At 55.1% G+C, this 11,516-nt stretch overlaps 1 protein-coding gene across 3 annotated transcripts in view; it reads right to left on the bottom strand.

Annotated features, from left to right (window-relative positions):
* Positions 1 to 7,867: 7,867 nt before the first annotated feature.
* Positions 7,868 to 11,516, bottom strand: part of ZDHHC7 (zinc finger DHHC-type palmitoyltransferase 7) — a 32,192-nt gene continuing 28,543 nt past the window's right edge. For all 3 annotated transcript variants that reach the window (XM_047794056.1, XM_047794057.1, XM_047794058.1), the window contains 3 exons: positions 11,173 to 11,254; positions 10,104 to 10,234; positions 7,868 to 9,613 (listed from right to left, as the gene is read on the bottom strand). In XM_047794056.1, the coding sequence (XP_047650012.1) occupies positions 9,437 to 9,613; positions 10,104 to 10,234; positions 11,173 to 11,254 (390 nt within the window). In that variant the 3' untranslated portion in view covers positions 7,868 to 9,436. The remainder of the gene's footprint in view (positions 9,614 to 10,103; positions 10,235 to 11,172; positions 11,255 to 11,516) is intronic.

Below are 11,516 nucleotides of genomic sequence, written 5' to 3'. Positions count from 1 at the left end.
TGGCCCCAGGCAGGCGGCCGGGGAAGAATGGGTCCCTGGCAGCTGTGAATCTGCACGGCTAGGTGAAATCCCCAGATCTGCAGATCTGAGCAACTGACTGCGGGTATTTGACCCACCAGATCCAGGTCACAGCCATCAGCGTGCAACCTCAGGCCAAATGCGCCACACTGGGTCCAAAGCGCCTTGACGGCGGCCCACAGGCCTTGGGCTTTGCTGGAAATGAGGGCAGATGGAAAAGAGCCCCTGGCAGAGAGAGAGTCCCAGACAAACCCAGAGACACTGGTGGTTTTCAAAGACGGGAGCTGCAGCCTCTGAAAATTCCACAGGCCTCCCTGCTGCGGATAAAATGCTTTGGGGAAGATTGCAAATGTTTGCACTGGTGGGCGTTTGTTATAAATGGACTTGGTTTTGTTTAGTTGGTTACATTTTTATTTGGTTAAAGAAAACAAAACAAAACCTCCAAGACCAGCTTAACTGAAGACTCCGTGTTAGGCCCAAAAAAAAAAGCCAAGAAAGGGCAAACGAGAGGAACCGGGAATCAACTGCCCACTGCACGTCGGGTCTGGCCTGAGGTCTTGCCTCGGCTGCAAAGCCCTCCCAGGACCAGCCCGTCACGGTCGCTAACGTTTCTGGAGTGCCCGCCGCGTGCCAGCCACCCCTCCTAGCCCTTCCTGGCTCCTCCTCTCTAACCCTTAGCATGGCTGCATGTGTCATTTTTAATTTTTTTATTTTTTTGTCTTTTTAGGGCCACACCTGTGGCACATGGAGGTTCCCAGGCTAGGGGTCGAATCGGAGCTACAGTGGCCAGCCTACACCACAGCCACAGCAACATCAGAATCGAGCCGCGTCTGTGACCTACACCACAGCTCATGGCAACACCAGATCCTTAACCCATGAAGCGAGGCCAGGGATCGAACCCACAACCTCATGGTTCCTAGCCAGATTTGTTTCCGCTGCGCCACGACGGGAACTCCCTGTTGTGTCATTCTAAAGATGAGGCACCTGAGGCCCAGAGAGGTGAAGGCGCTTGTCCCAGGCCACACAGCTGGGAGGTGGCAGGGACGGGAACTGCAGCCTGTCTGGCTCTTTGAATCGTATTTCACAGTTGCTCAGGCTGAAAGCCACACCTGCCCATAGAGTGACCCTCACGGAGGCTTCCTGGGCACCGAGTTTCTGGGGCACTGGGCAGAAGCCCCTGCCTACCAGCTAGCCTGCAAGGCCACCCAGCGAGTGTCCCCTGCTGCCCAGATGGCAAGGCGTCACCCAGGCTAAGGCCAGAGACAGGCCATGCGCGGGCCTCTCCCGCCACTTGAGGCCTCACCTCTGTACCCCCTGGGGTGGCAGCAGGTGCCACCCCTGCTCCCACAAAGGGCCCAGCAGCCCGTCCCGAGGGAAAGGTCTATGAAGCTCCTGATCCTCGGGTGTCTGTGATTTGCCCTGGGCTTGGGGGAGACGGTCAGCCTGTCTTTAGGGAATCTTCAGGGGCACCTCTGCCCACTGGGCCCGTGACCTTTGTGTGTGCGTGCACGCTAACCTTTGAGCAGCTTTGAGCCTGGGAGGCTGAGCCACAGGAGCTTCGCCGGCATTCTGACCCAGCATTCGCTGGTTTTAACCAGCTCTAATCCCGAGTCAGTGGTGAAGAGAGTAGAACTCTCCCCAGAGACTCCTCCCAGATTCCCCCTCTTCATATCTTCACCCCGATGTTCCCTCTCCCCACTGCTCTGTTCTGCTACAGCACGAAGCACAGTGTATAAGTATGCATTTAATTTCTTGTATGTGTGTTTCTTGAGGGCAGAGGCCTCGCCGGCACATAGTAGGTGTTCAGGGAATGTGCGGCTTGGCCGCAGGAGGCCAGCGGTGCAGGAGTTTTTCTGTGGCCGGAGCGGTGTGTGTGCATCTGCTGGCCCATGGCGCCCTCTGGTGGACATCACGCAGACGCCAGGCTGAGGACCAGCCCTTTGGGGCTCTCCTTCCAGGTTCCTCCCCCCGCCCCTCGCCACCTGGGGCCTGGCCACCGAGGTGTGGCTTCCCTCAGGGACATGTGTGCGTCTATGAAGCAGCAGAAGCCACACCTTCTGGAGTTCCACGAGCTGCTTCTGGGTGACCAGGTGCGCTGGAAGTTGGCCAGGTTCTCACGTTATTAAAGACGTCAATGTCATCCTGGCACCTGCACATGGGCCGAGCACAACACGCAGGCTTTGGGGTGGGAAGGGACACCACGGGGACGCTGAGGGAGGCTCGAGTCCGCCGCAGATGAGGATGCAGTTTGTTTAGAATATACTTTGCGTTACTGAAATACACTTTTTTTTTTTTTTGTCTTTTTGCCATTTCTTGGGCCGCTCCCGCGGCATATGGAGGTTCCCAGGCTAGGGATCGAATTGGAGCTGTAGCCGCCAGCCTACACCACAGCCACAGCAACGCGGGATCCGAGCCGCATCTGCGACCCACCCCTCAGCTCACGGCAACCCTGGATCCCTGACCCACTGAGCGAGGCCAGGGATCGAACCCGCAACCTCATGGTTCCTAGTCGGATTCATTAACCATTGCACCACAACGGGAACTCCATACTTTTGAATATATTTTGAAATAGACTTTGAAGTTACTGAAATAACTTCAGAGAAGGTTTTAATTTATTGTTTTCAACTCCTTCGTTTATGCAAAAGGAGTTCTATTAGCATCTTTATTTTTAAACTTAGTGCTAAAAAAAGTAAAAACAGAGAAGGATCTAGATTAGAAAAAGTGCTTTTATTCTACCCAGACGCCCTCCTCTCTTCCCACCTGTGAGAAGCTGGGCGCTTCACGGCAACTCACTGAACCTCAGTCTTTGGTCTATCAGATGGTGCACTGTCACTTGCCTTGAGGTTATGGGGGGGGGGAGGGGGCTGTGATCAGATCACACACAGGAAGGTGCTTTGGAAGCTGGAAATGTCAAAACTGCGTCCTGGCCATCATCGTTATTATTTAACCTTGAACTTGGAGCTTTTCTTGGGACTCAAGTGTGTCCTACCAGCCAGTGATGGTGCAGCTGGTCTGTTGAGGGCTGGCTGCTGCCCCCGAGCCTGTTTGCACGTGCCCCCAAGCTTGTCTGCCTGTGGCCAGACGGCACATCAATGTGCTCCACTGTCCCACATGGGCCGCCTGTCAGTGAGACGGCTTCAGGGCTGATGCGCCAGCTTGCAGGCCTGGCCCGTGACGCAGCAGGGCTTGGCTGTAAAGTCAAGTTAATACTGTGTCTCGAGGGAGGTCCTGTTGTGGCTCAGAGGGTTATGAACCCAACTAGTATCCGTGAGGATCAAGGTTCGATCCCTGGCCTCGCTCCTTGGGTTAAGGATCTGGCGCTGCCGTGAGCCGTGGTGTAGGTCGCAGGTGTGGCTCGGATCTTGCGTGGCTTTGGTGTAGGCCAGTGGCTGCAGCTCCAATCTGACCCCAACCTGGGAACTTGCATATGCTGTGCGTGTGACCCTAAAAAAAACCAAAAAAGACCAAAAAAACACCTGTGTCTCGAATAAGCCAGAGCTTCTGCACTCAGGACTGCATGCCCTTCAAAGTGGCCCCAGGAACCTCCCTGCTGACTCAATGATGCTGTCGGGTCCTAAAACAACCCTGCAGCCTAAGGGGCTTGCCCTTAGAGCTGGGTGACCCCCTGTTCAGGAAGCAGCCAGAGTCACTGCAAGACGGCCAGCCTCGGGCTGCAGAGAGGCCACCAAAGCCCCACAGCAGCCAGCGGTCGGCTCTGCAGCACGGCAACCTTCCGCTCCCCGTGACACTGCTGAAGAGGCCCTACTGACCGAAGCGCTTCCTGCTTAAATCATCCTAAGAGCTTCAGCCCCTCTGAACTGGGTCAGCACCCAGGCTTTTCTCATGAAGCTACAGTTCTCGAACAAGCGGGTTCTAAATCATCCTTTTGGGGCAGAGACTCTAAGCAGCGCAGTTCAGTAGCCCACTGTCTGGATCACGTACTTTAAGAAAAACCTGTATGTTCTACCCACACAGGAGGACTTTAAAACTGACATTTTCTCAACGTCTCGTCACGTCAACAAATCCACGTGCTCCCGTTGCTCGTTTCCCTTCCGGTTCTGACGCCACACGGCCACGCACGCATGCGCACGAGGCCGACGCGGCGTCGGCGGGACCGTCCTGTGCGGCCACACGGTTCCTTCCGCCGCTGCCGCGGTGGCTTAGGACGTGTTCCGTGCCGCTGCCGCGGCTGCTCCAAGGGCCGTCCCCGGAGCAGCCGCCGCAGCATGTCAGGAATGGGCCGGCCGGCCCCAGACCGGCTGGGGCAGACTGTCTTATGGGGACGCGGGCCCCTGTCTGCGTGCGTTAGGATTTCAGCCGCGCAGCACCCGGTCTCGCTGCTGGAGTTCGGGGAACGTCATCGCTGCTGCTGCAAGCTGTTCGGTCTCCGGAGTTGCCGTGTGTGTTCCCTGGCAAACGTGCGGGCGACCGCGTCTGCCCCAGGCCACCGTTTCTGCGGCGCCGTCTTTAAGGCTCGAGGTGGCCTGGAGCAGAGTGTGACCGGACCCGCTTTGGAGACTTGTCACCAAGTGGCCCCTTGAGCCTCATTTCTCGCTCTTGTTTTCCCTTTTTCTCGCCCAGTTTCATTGAGACAACTGACACGCGGCCCCGTGTGAGTTTAAGGCTCCGGGATGATGAGCGGACTGCCGCGCCTCGTGAGACGCTCGTCACAGCTCAGTCTCACGGGCAGAGAAGTAAAGGACTTTTTCCTTGTGACGAACTCTTAGCATTCACCCTCTTAACCGCTCCGATGCCTCGTGCTGTGCAGCGTTAGCTACGTTTATCGCGTTGTGTGTTGCAGCTCGAGGACTTCATCTGACAGCTGCAAGTTTGTATCTTTGGACGACCTTCATCCAAAGCCGTTTCTCTTAATTTTTTAAATTATGGTTGATCTACAATATTCTGTCAATTTCTGCACAGCAAAGTGACCCAGTTATACGTGTGTGTATCTTCTTTTGCTCCTGTCATCGTCTCTCATGTCCTATCCCGGTCCCTGTGCTGTGCGGCAGGACCTCATTGCTGACCCGTTGGAAATGTAAGTCCCCATCTACTAACCCCAAACTCCCAGCCCCTCCCCCTCCCCCGCGGCAGCCACAAGTCTGTTCTCTGTGTCCATGAGTCAGTCAGCTTATATAGATAAAGGCTCATGTGTGCCACATTTTAGACCCCACATGTAAGTGATATCATATGGTAATGGTCTTTCTCTGAGTTAACGTCACTTAGGATAAGAATCTCTGGCTGCATCCATGTTGCTGCAAATGACATTATCTTGTTCTTTTCATGACTGAGTAGTATTCCGTTGTGTGTATATGTACCACATCTTCATTCATCTGTTGGTGGACATTTAGGTGGTTTCCATGACTTGGCTGTCGTGAAGAGTGCTGCCCTGAACATAGGGGTGCATGTATCTTTTCGAAAGCAAGTTTCGTCTGGAGTATGTGCCTAGGAGTGGGTTGCTGGATCATACGGTATTTCTATATTTAGTTTTCTGAGGTACCTCCATACTGTTTTCCATAGTGGTTGTACCAATTTACATTCCCACCAACAGTGTAGGAGGGTTCCCTTTTCTCCACACCCTCTCCAGCATTTTTGTTTTTTAATTTTTTTTACTTTTGTCTTTTTGAGGGCTGCACTCTTGGCACATGGAAGTTGCCAGGCTAGGGGTCCAATCAGAGCTGCAGCCTTCGTCCTACACCACAGCCACAGCAATGCCAGATCTGAGCCACATCTGTGATCAACACCACAGTTCACAGCAGCATTGGATCCTTAACCCACTGAGCAAGGCCAGGGATTGAACCTGCATCCTCATGGATCCTCACCAGAGAGTTTCCGCTGAGCCATGATGGGAACCTGCATTTTTAATTTGTAGACTTATTAGTTATAGCCATCCTAACTATGAGGTGGTAGCTCGTAGTTTCGATTTGCATTTCTCTAATAATTAGTGATGCTGGGCATCTTTTAAGGTGCCTGTTGCCCATCCTTAGGTCTTCTTGGGAGAAATGTCTATTTAGGTCTTCTGCTCATTTTTCAGTTGGGTTGTTTTGGTTTTTTGCTATTGAGTTGTATGAGTTGTTTGTACATTTTGGAGATGAAGCCCTTGTCAGTTACATCTTTTGCAATTATTTTCTCCCATTCTGTAGGGGTTTTTTTGGTTTGTTTTTGTTTTTATGGTTTCCTTTGCTGTGCAAAAGCTAGTAAGTTTGATTAGGTCCCACTGGTTTATTTTTATCTCTATTGCCTGGGGAGACTGACCTAAAAAAACATTTGTACGGTTTGTCGGAGAATATTTTGCCTATGTTATTTTCTGGGAGTTTTATGGTGTCGCTTATTAATTCTTTAAGCCATTTAGAGTTTATTTTGGGGCATGCTGTGAGGGTGTCTTCTAGCTTCATTGATGGACATGTAGCTGTCCAGCTTTCCCAGCACCACTTGCTGAAGAGCCTTGTTCCTGTTTTATATTTTTGCCTCCTTTGTCCAAGATGAATTGTCTGGGTTTAATTCTGGGCTCTCTATGCTGTTCCATTGGTCTGTCTTTTTGTAAACACTGTCTCGATTACTGTAGCTTTGTAATATTGTCTGAAGTCTGGGAGAGTTATGCCTCCTGCTCCCCGCCACCGCCCGCCTCCCCAGATTGCTTTGGTCCCCTAATTTTTGGATTGTTCATTCTAGTTCTGTAAAAAAAAAAAAAAAAAGAAGTCATGGGTAATTTGGTAGGGATTGCATTGTCTGCAGATTGCTCTGGGGAGTATGGCCAATTTAAGGATATTAATTCTTCCAATCCAGAAGCAGGGAATGTCTTTCCATTTCTCTGAATCCTCTTGGTCAGGTTTATTCCTACGGCATTTAATTTTGGGGGGTATGATTTTAAAAGGTATTGTATTTCAACATTCATTTTCTAATATTTCATTGTTATATACAGAAATGCCATCGATTTCTGAATGTTAATCTTGTATCCTGCTAATTTGCTGAATTCTTTGATTAGTTCAAGTACTTTTTGTGTGGCGTCCTTAGGGTTTTCTATATATAGTATCATGTCATCTGCACAGAGTGACAATTTTACCTCGTCTCTTCCAAATTGGGTACCTTTTATTTCTTTTGAGTGCTGTGAGTAGGACTTCCAAAACTATGTTGAGTAGAAGTGGTGAGAGTGGGCCTCCTTGTCTTGTTCCAGATTTTAGTGGGAAGGCTTTCAGCTTTTTTTCCGTTGAGTTCATTATACTGGCTGTGGGTTTGTCATAAATGGCTTTGATTATGTTGAGATGTGTTCTCTCTATACCCATTTTGGTAAGAGTTTTTAGCATAAAGGCATGTTAAATGTTGACAATTTTGGAGTTCCGGTTGTGGCTCAGTGGAAGTGAATCCGACTAGGGACCATGAGGTTGCAGGTTTGATCCCTGGCCTTGCTCAGGGGGTTAAGGATCCATTGTTGCTGTGGCTGTGGTGTAGGCCGGCGGCTACAGCTCCGATTTGACCCCAAGCCTGGGAACCTCCATATGCCGCGGGTGTGGCTCTAAAAAGCAAAAAAAAAAAAAAAAAAAAAAGTTGAAGCTTTTTAAAGCTTTTATTGTAGTTGATTTATAGAAGAGATTTTTAAAAACTGTATTGTTTCAGAGTGCCCTAAACAAACGAAGGAATGTTCAGGACGAAGCCAATGAAGTGAGGATGTGTCGGCTGGAGCCAGACGTTACATGTGCCCTCACCCTGGGCCGTCACGTGTCCCAGCGTGAGAGGGACTCTGGGAGCAGCCAGGGGACCGCGGGGGCCCAGGCGCTCGTGTCCCTGAGCTGAGGCAGAGCCAAGCGCGGAGCACGCGCCAGGAACCCCTCAAGAACTGTGCCACTCAACACACTGCGGGAGGACGTCAACTCGTGACTTTATTTCATACAAAAGGTACGTCCAAAGAAGAGGCGGAAAAGTCAAGTATACTCGACGGGCAGACACCTGCCGCGTGTCAGGGAGTCAACCACCTGGGTAACTTCTCTTACTGGAAACCTGGATACACACGCCAAAGCCTCGTGCTGAAGCCCCATACACGTCAGCCGGATGACGGACGTGCACGCGGACCCGCAGAAGGACCTCGGGCACTCCTCCCGCTGGCCTCTGGCCTCCGCCTGCCGCTCAGGCTCCCAGGAGGACGTGGGCCCCTCCGCGCCCGCAGGGGCAGGAGCCCTGGCCAGGATGGGACAGGGGAATTCGAACAAAAGCACAGCTACGGCTCACGGACGAGCGGAAAGGCGTGGAGACAGGGAGGCAGGCGCGGGGCCCCCAGACCTCGTCACAGGCGGCTTCCTCACGAGGCCCGCAAAACACGCACAAACCAGGCAGGTTTAAGGCGAGTCCCCACGGAGGGGCGCTGTTTGCTTTCTGGCGTCACTTAAGCTCTGCACCAAGGGTCCTATTTGATCGCTTGGGACGGGGGAAGAGAAACAACATAAAAGAGGCCCCAAGAAGGTAAAAATAAAAAGTCCAGAGGTCACCACCCTGAATACTGCCTGCAAAGGAGGCACCCGGGCCCAGGGGCTCCTGCTCTGCAGCCCTCCCGCCTCCTCGGGGGCCTCCAGCCACGTCTGCTCCAGGCTACCGGGCCGCTGCAGACGCCCGCTTCTCCCGCAGAGGCTAACGTGGCCGGAAAAGCACTAGCCAGCTCCCGAGCCCCGAGGTCTGTACATGAAAAGAAAACGAGAGGGCAGCAGGGGACCACGCAGGAGCCACTGTTCTTTGGATCGAGACCCCTTCTCCTACGCAATACACTCATAGACGCCCCCGGGAGGGGGCCGCACAGCCTCCCCCTTCCCTGAAACGGCCATTCCAGGTCACATCGCCCAACGACACGGCCCCCTTGAAACCACGCGTGCACGCGCACACTGACCCGCAGAGACTCGCTGACGGGGCCAGGGACGGCCCCGGGGGGCAAGGCGGGAGCCCCCACTGCTCAGTGCAAAGTGTGGGGCCGGGGTGGCCCATGGAGCTCCTGCATCAAAGCCCCTTCTTGCCCGAGGGGGTCACTCGTGAGTCCTGGGGCAACGGGGCTCCCTGAAACCCCCGGCTGCCAAACTCTGGTTCACTGGATTGACTTGTTTTCTTCATGATTGAGAAAAGCTGCTCAGCACACAGGATTTTAATGACCCGTGTGACATCCCACACGCCTTCTCAGAAAAGGCAGAGTGTGTCCACAAAACTCCTAACTGTGCAGGAGGAGAAGGACATTTGGCTTCTTCGTGTGGCCACACCCTTTCGCTGCTGGACAGTGACAGTGATCAGAGCGCCACCACTTACTGGTGTGGCCAACCTGCCACCCGTGACCGTGTAACCTCTGCGGCAAGTGGAGGTTCCATTCGCCCTACTGGCCACAGACGAGCGGGTGATACCTTCTGACCCCAGATAAAGTCCTTAAAAAGGTCCGCATGCCGAGGGAGCCTCACACCGAGAACTCGGGGCCCCCTTTCCTGGGTCTCGTCTGCAGGCGCCGCAGTCGGAAGCCGACGAAGGGGTTCATCCAGAGCAGCGAAGGGGGCCCCCCAAAGACAGACTTCATCCCCTCCCACCGCAGCCTCCGCTCCCACGTGGGCTTCTCACTCTTGAGCCTCTCGATCTCCTGGAGGGAAAGAAAGGCAGGTGGACACCGGCACGGCCTCGGCAGACGCGGCCCCGGCAGGGCTGGACGGGACGCACCACCGACGCCAGCTCTGCGCCGCACCCGGGACGAGGGATGGGGGACGCGGGGCTCCTCCTGGCCCCAGCTCTGCGGCCACCCAAGCACAGCCGGGCAGTGGCCAGCAGCCGGATGGACAGCGCAGGCAGCCAGTGGCACAGTGGGAGCTGGTCCTCCGGGCCCGGGCCCTGGGTCTACAGCTGAAAGGCAGCAGGGGCGTGGGGTCTCCTAGAAGCCTGCCCACTCCGCCTGCCGGGCCCTGCCGCGTCGCAAATGAGAGGGACCCCGGAAACAGGCACCAAGGGGAACACGCTGGTGACGCTGTCGCAGCTCCCGGGGCCACCCGACCAAACACACAGGCACCCGCCGTCTGTCCCCAGCAGGCGACGGGCGCGCTCGGCACACACGAATCGCGCGCAGGGAGGGCGCGTACCGTCTCGTCGTTGCATATCGAGTGGATCTGGGTGCCGAACATGACGGCGGTGAACGTGAAAAACAGCAGCCCCTCAAGGCACAGGAAGATGAGCAGGATCACCGTCACTGGAGGCGAGAAACCACTGCACTCTGCACACAAGGAAGGCGGCTGGTGAGCGGCGCCGCAGGCCCGGTGCCCAGGCGCTGGCGCAGAGCCCGCCACGGCGCGCCCGCCCGGCCAGGCTCCGCAGGAGCACAGGCTAGTCTGGCAAACAGGCACGGGCGCTGCTATGCAAGAGGCAGAAGGCAGCCCTTGCGGGGAGGAAGTCACGCCCTCCCCAGTCTGTGGGTTCAAGAGCTTCTGTAGGACCAAAGACCCCTATTAAGACTCCATCTGTGTGTTAAACTGCTTATTAAAATGCAGCTGAAGCCAGACAGATGAGTCACACGTCCCCACGCTGGTGGGCCATTCTCACACGGGGCACATGGAGTCCAGGGCTGGACAGCTCGGGCCCACCTGTCACGCCTAGAAGACGGAGCCGCGCCACGCCGAGCGAGGCACCCAGAAAACACACACCAGGTTTGGTGGGCACAACAGGAATTTTCACCCCGTCTCAAAAATCTGTAAAATATAAAGAAACTCCCCGGAAACTTTTTTCTCTTTGTCTTTTTTTGCTATTTCTTTGGGCCGCTCCTGCGGCATATGGAGGTTCCCAGGCTAGGGGTTGAATCGGAGCTGTAGCCACCGGCCTACGCCAGAGCCACAGCAACGCGGGATCCGAGCCGCGTCTGCAACCTACACCACCGCTCACGGCAACGCTGGATCCTTAACCCACTGAGCAAGGGCGGGGACCGAACCGCAACCTCATGGTTCCTAGTCGGATTCGTTAACCACTGCGCCACCACGGGAACTCCCCCCGGAAACTATTAACTAAGGGAGACCGACGGTGCGTACGGGGTGCCACTGCCCCAGCGTGACGGCCGTGTGGCAAGTGACCCACATTCTCTTGCTGAAAACGTCACTTAGCTCCTGGAGTAACAGGGAGCACCTGCCCGCGCCCTCGGCTCCCCGTCCGCCTGCCGCTTACCAGTCCACTGCCCTCGGACACAGGAGATGAACTGGAGCCCGCAGAGGACGAGCGCGTGCACCGAGGCCAGCGCGATGTACATCTGCGGGGAGACGCGTGTGAGCCGCGCTGCGGGCCGCCCGCCCCATCCACGAGTCCGTGCGCTCGAGCGAGGAACGCCTGCCGTCCCAGGGTCCCAGGGGCCGGGGGGGGGGGGCGTGGACACACGTTCTAACACTCCTTGGACCTTGTGGTTCAAGGGATCTGGGAGAGAATGAGCCCCAGGAACAGCCAGAGCATCACCGGCCACCCGCCGCCCACCCGAGACGGCGCCGTTATAACGCGAATCCCAGAGCGGAGGCCGG

Source organism: Phacochoerus africanus, chromosome 8 (genome assembly GCF_016906955.1).
Source record: "Phacochoerus africanus isolate WHEZ1 chromosome 8, ROS_Pafr_v1, whole genome shotgun sequence".
In the NCBI taxonomy this organism is placed as follows: Eukaryota; Metazoa; Chordata; class Mammalia; order Artiodactyla; family Suidae; genus Phacochoerus; species Phacochoerus africanus.
This window is presented reverse-complemented; position numbering and strand designations above follow the sequence as displayed.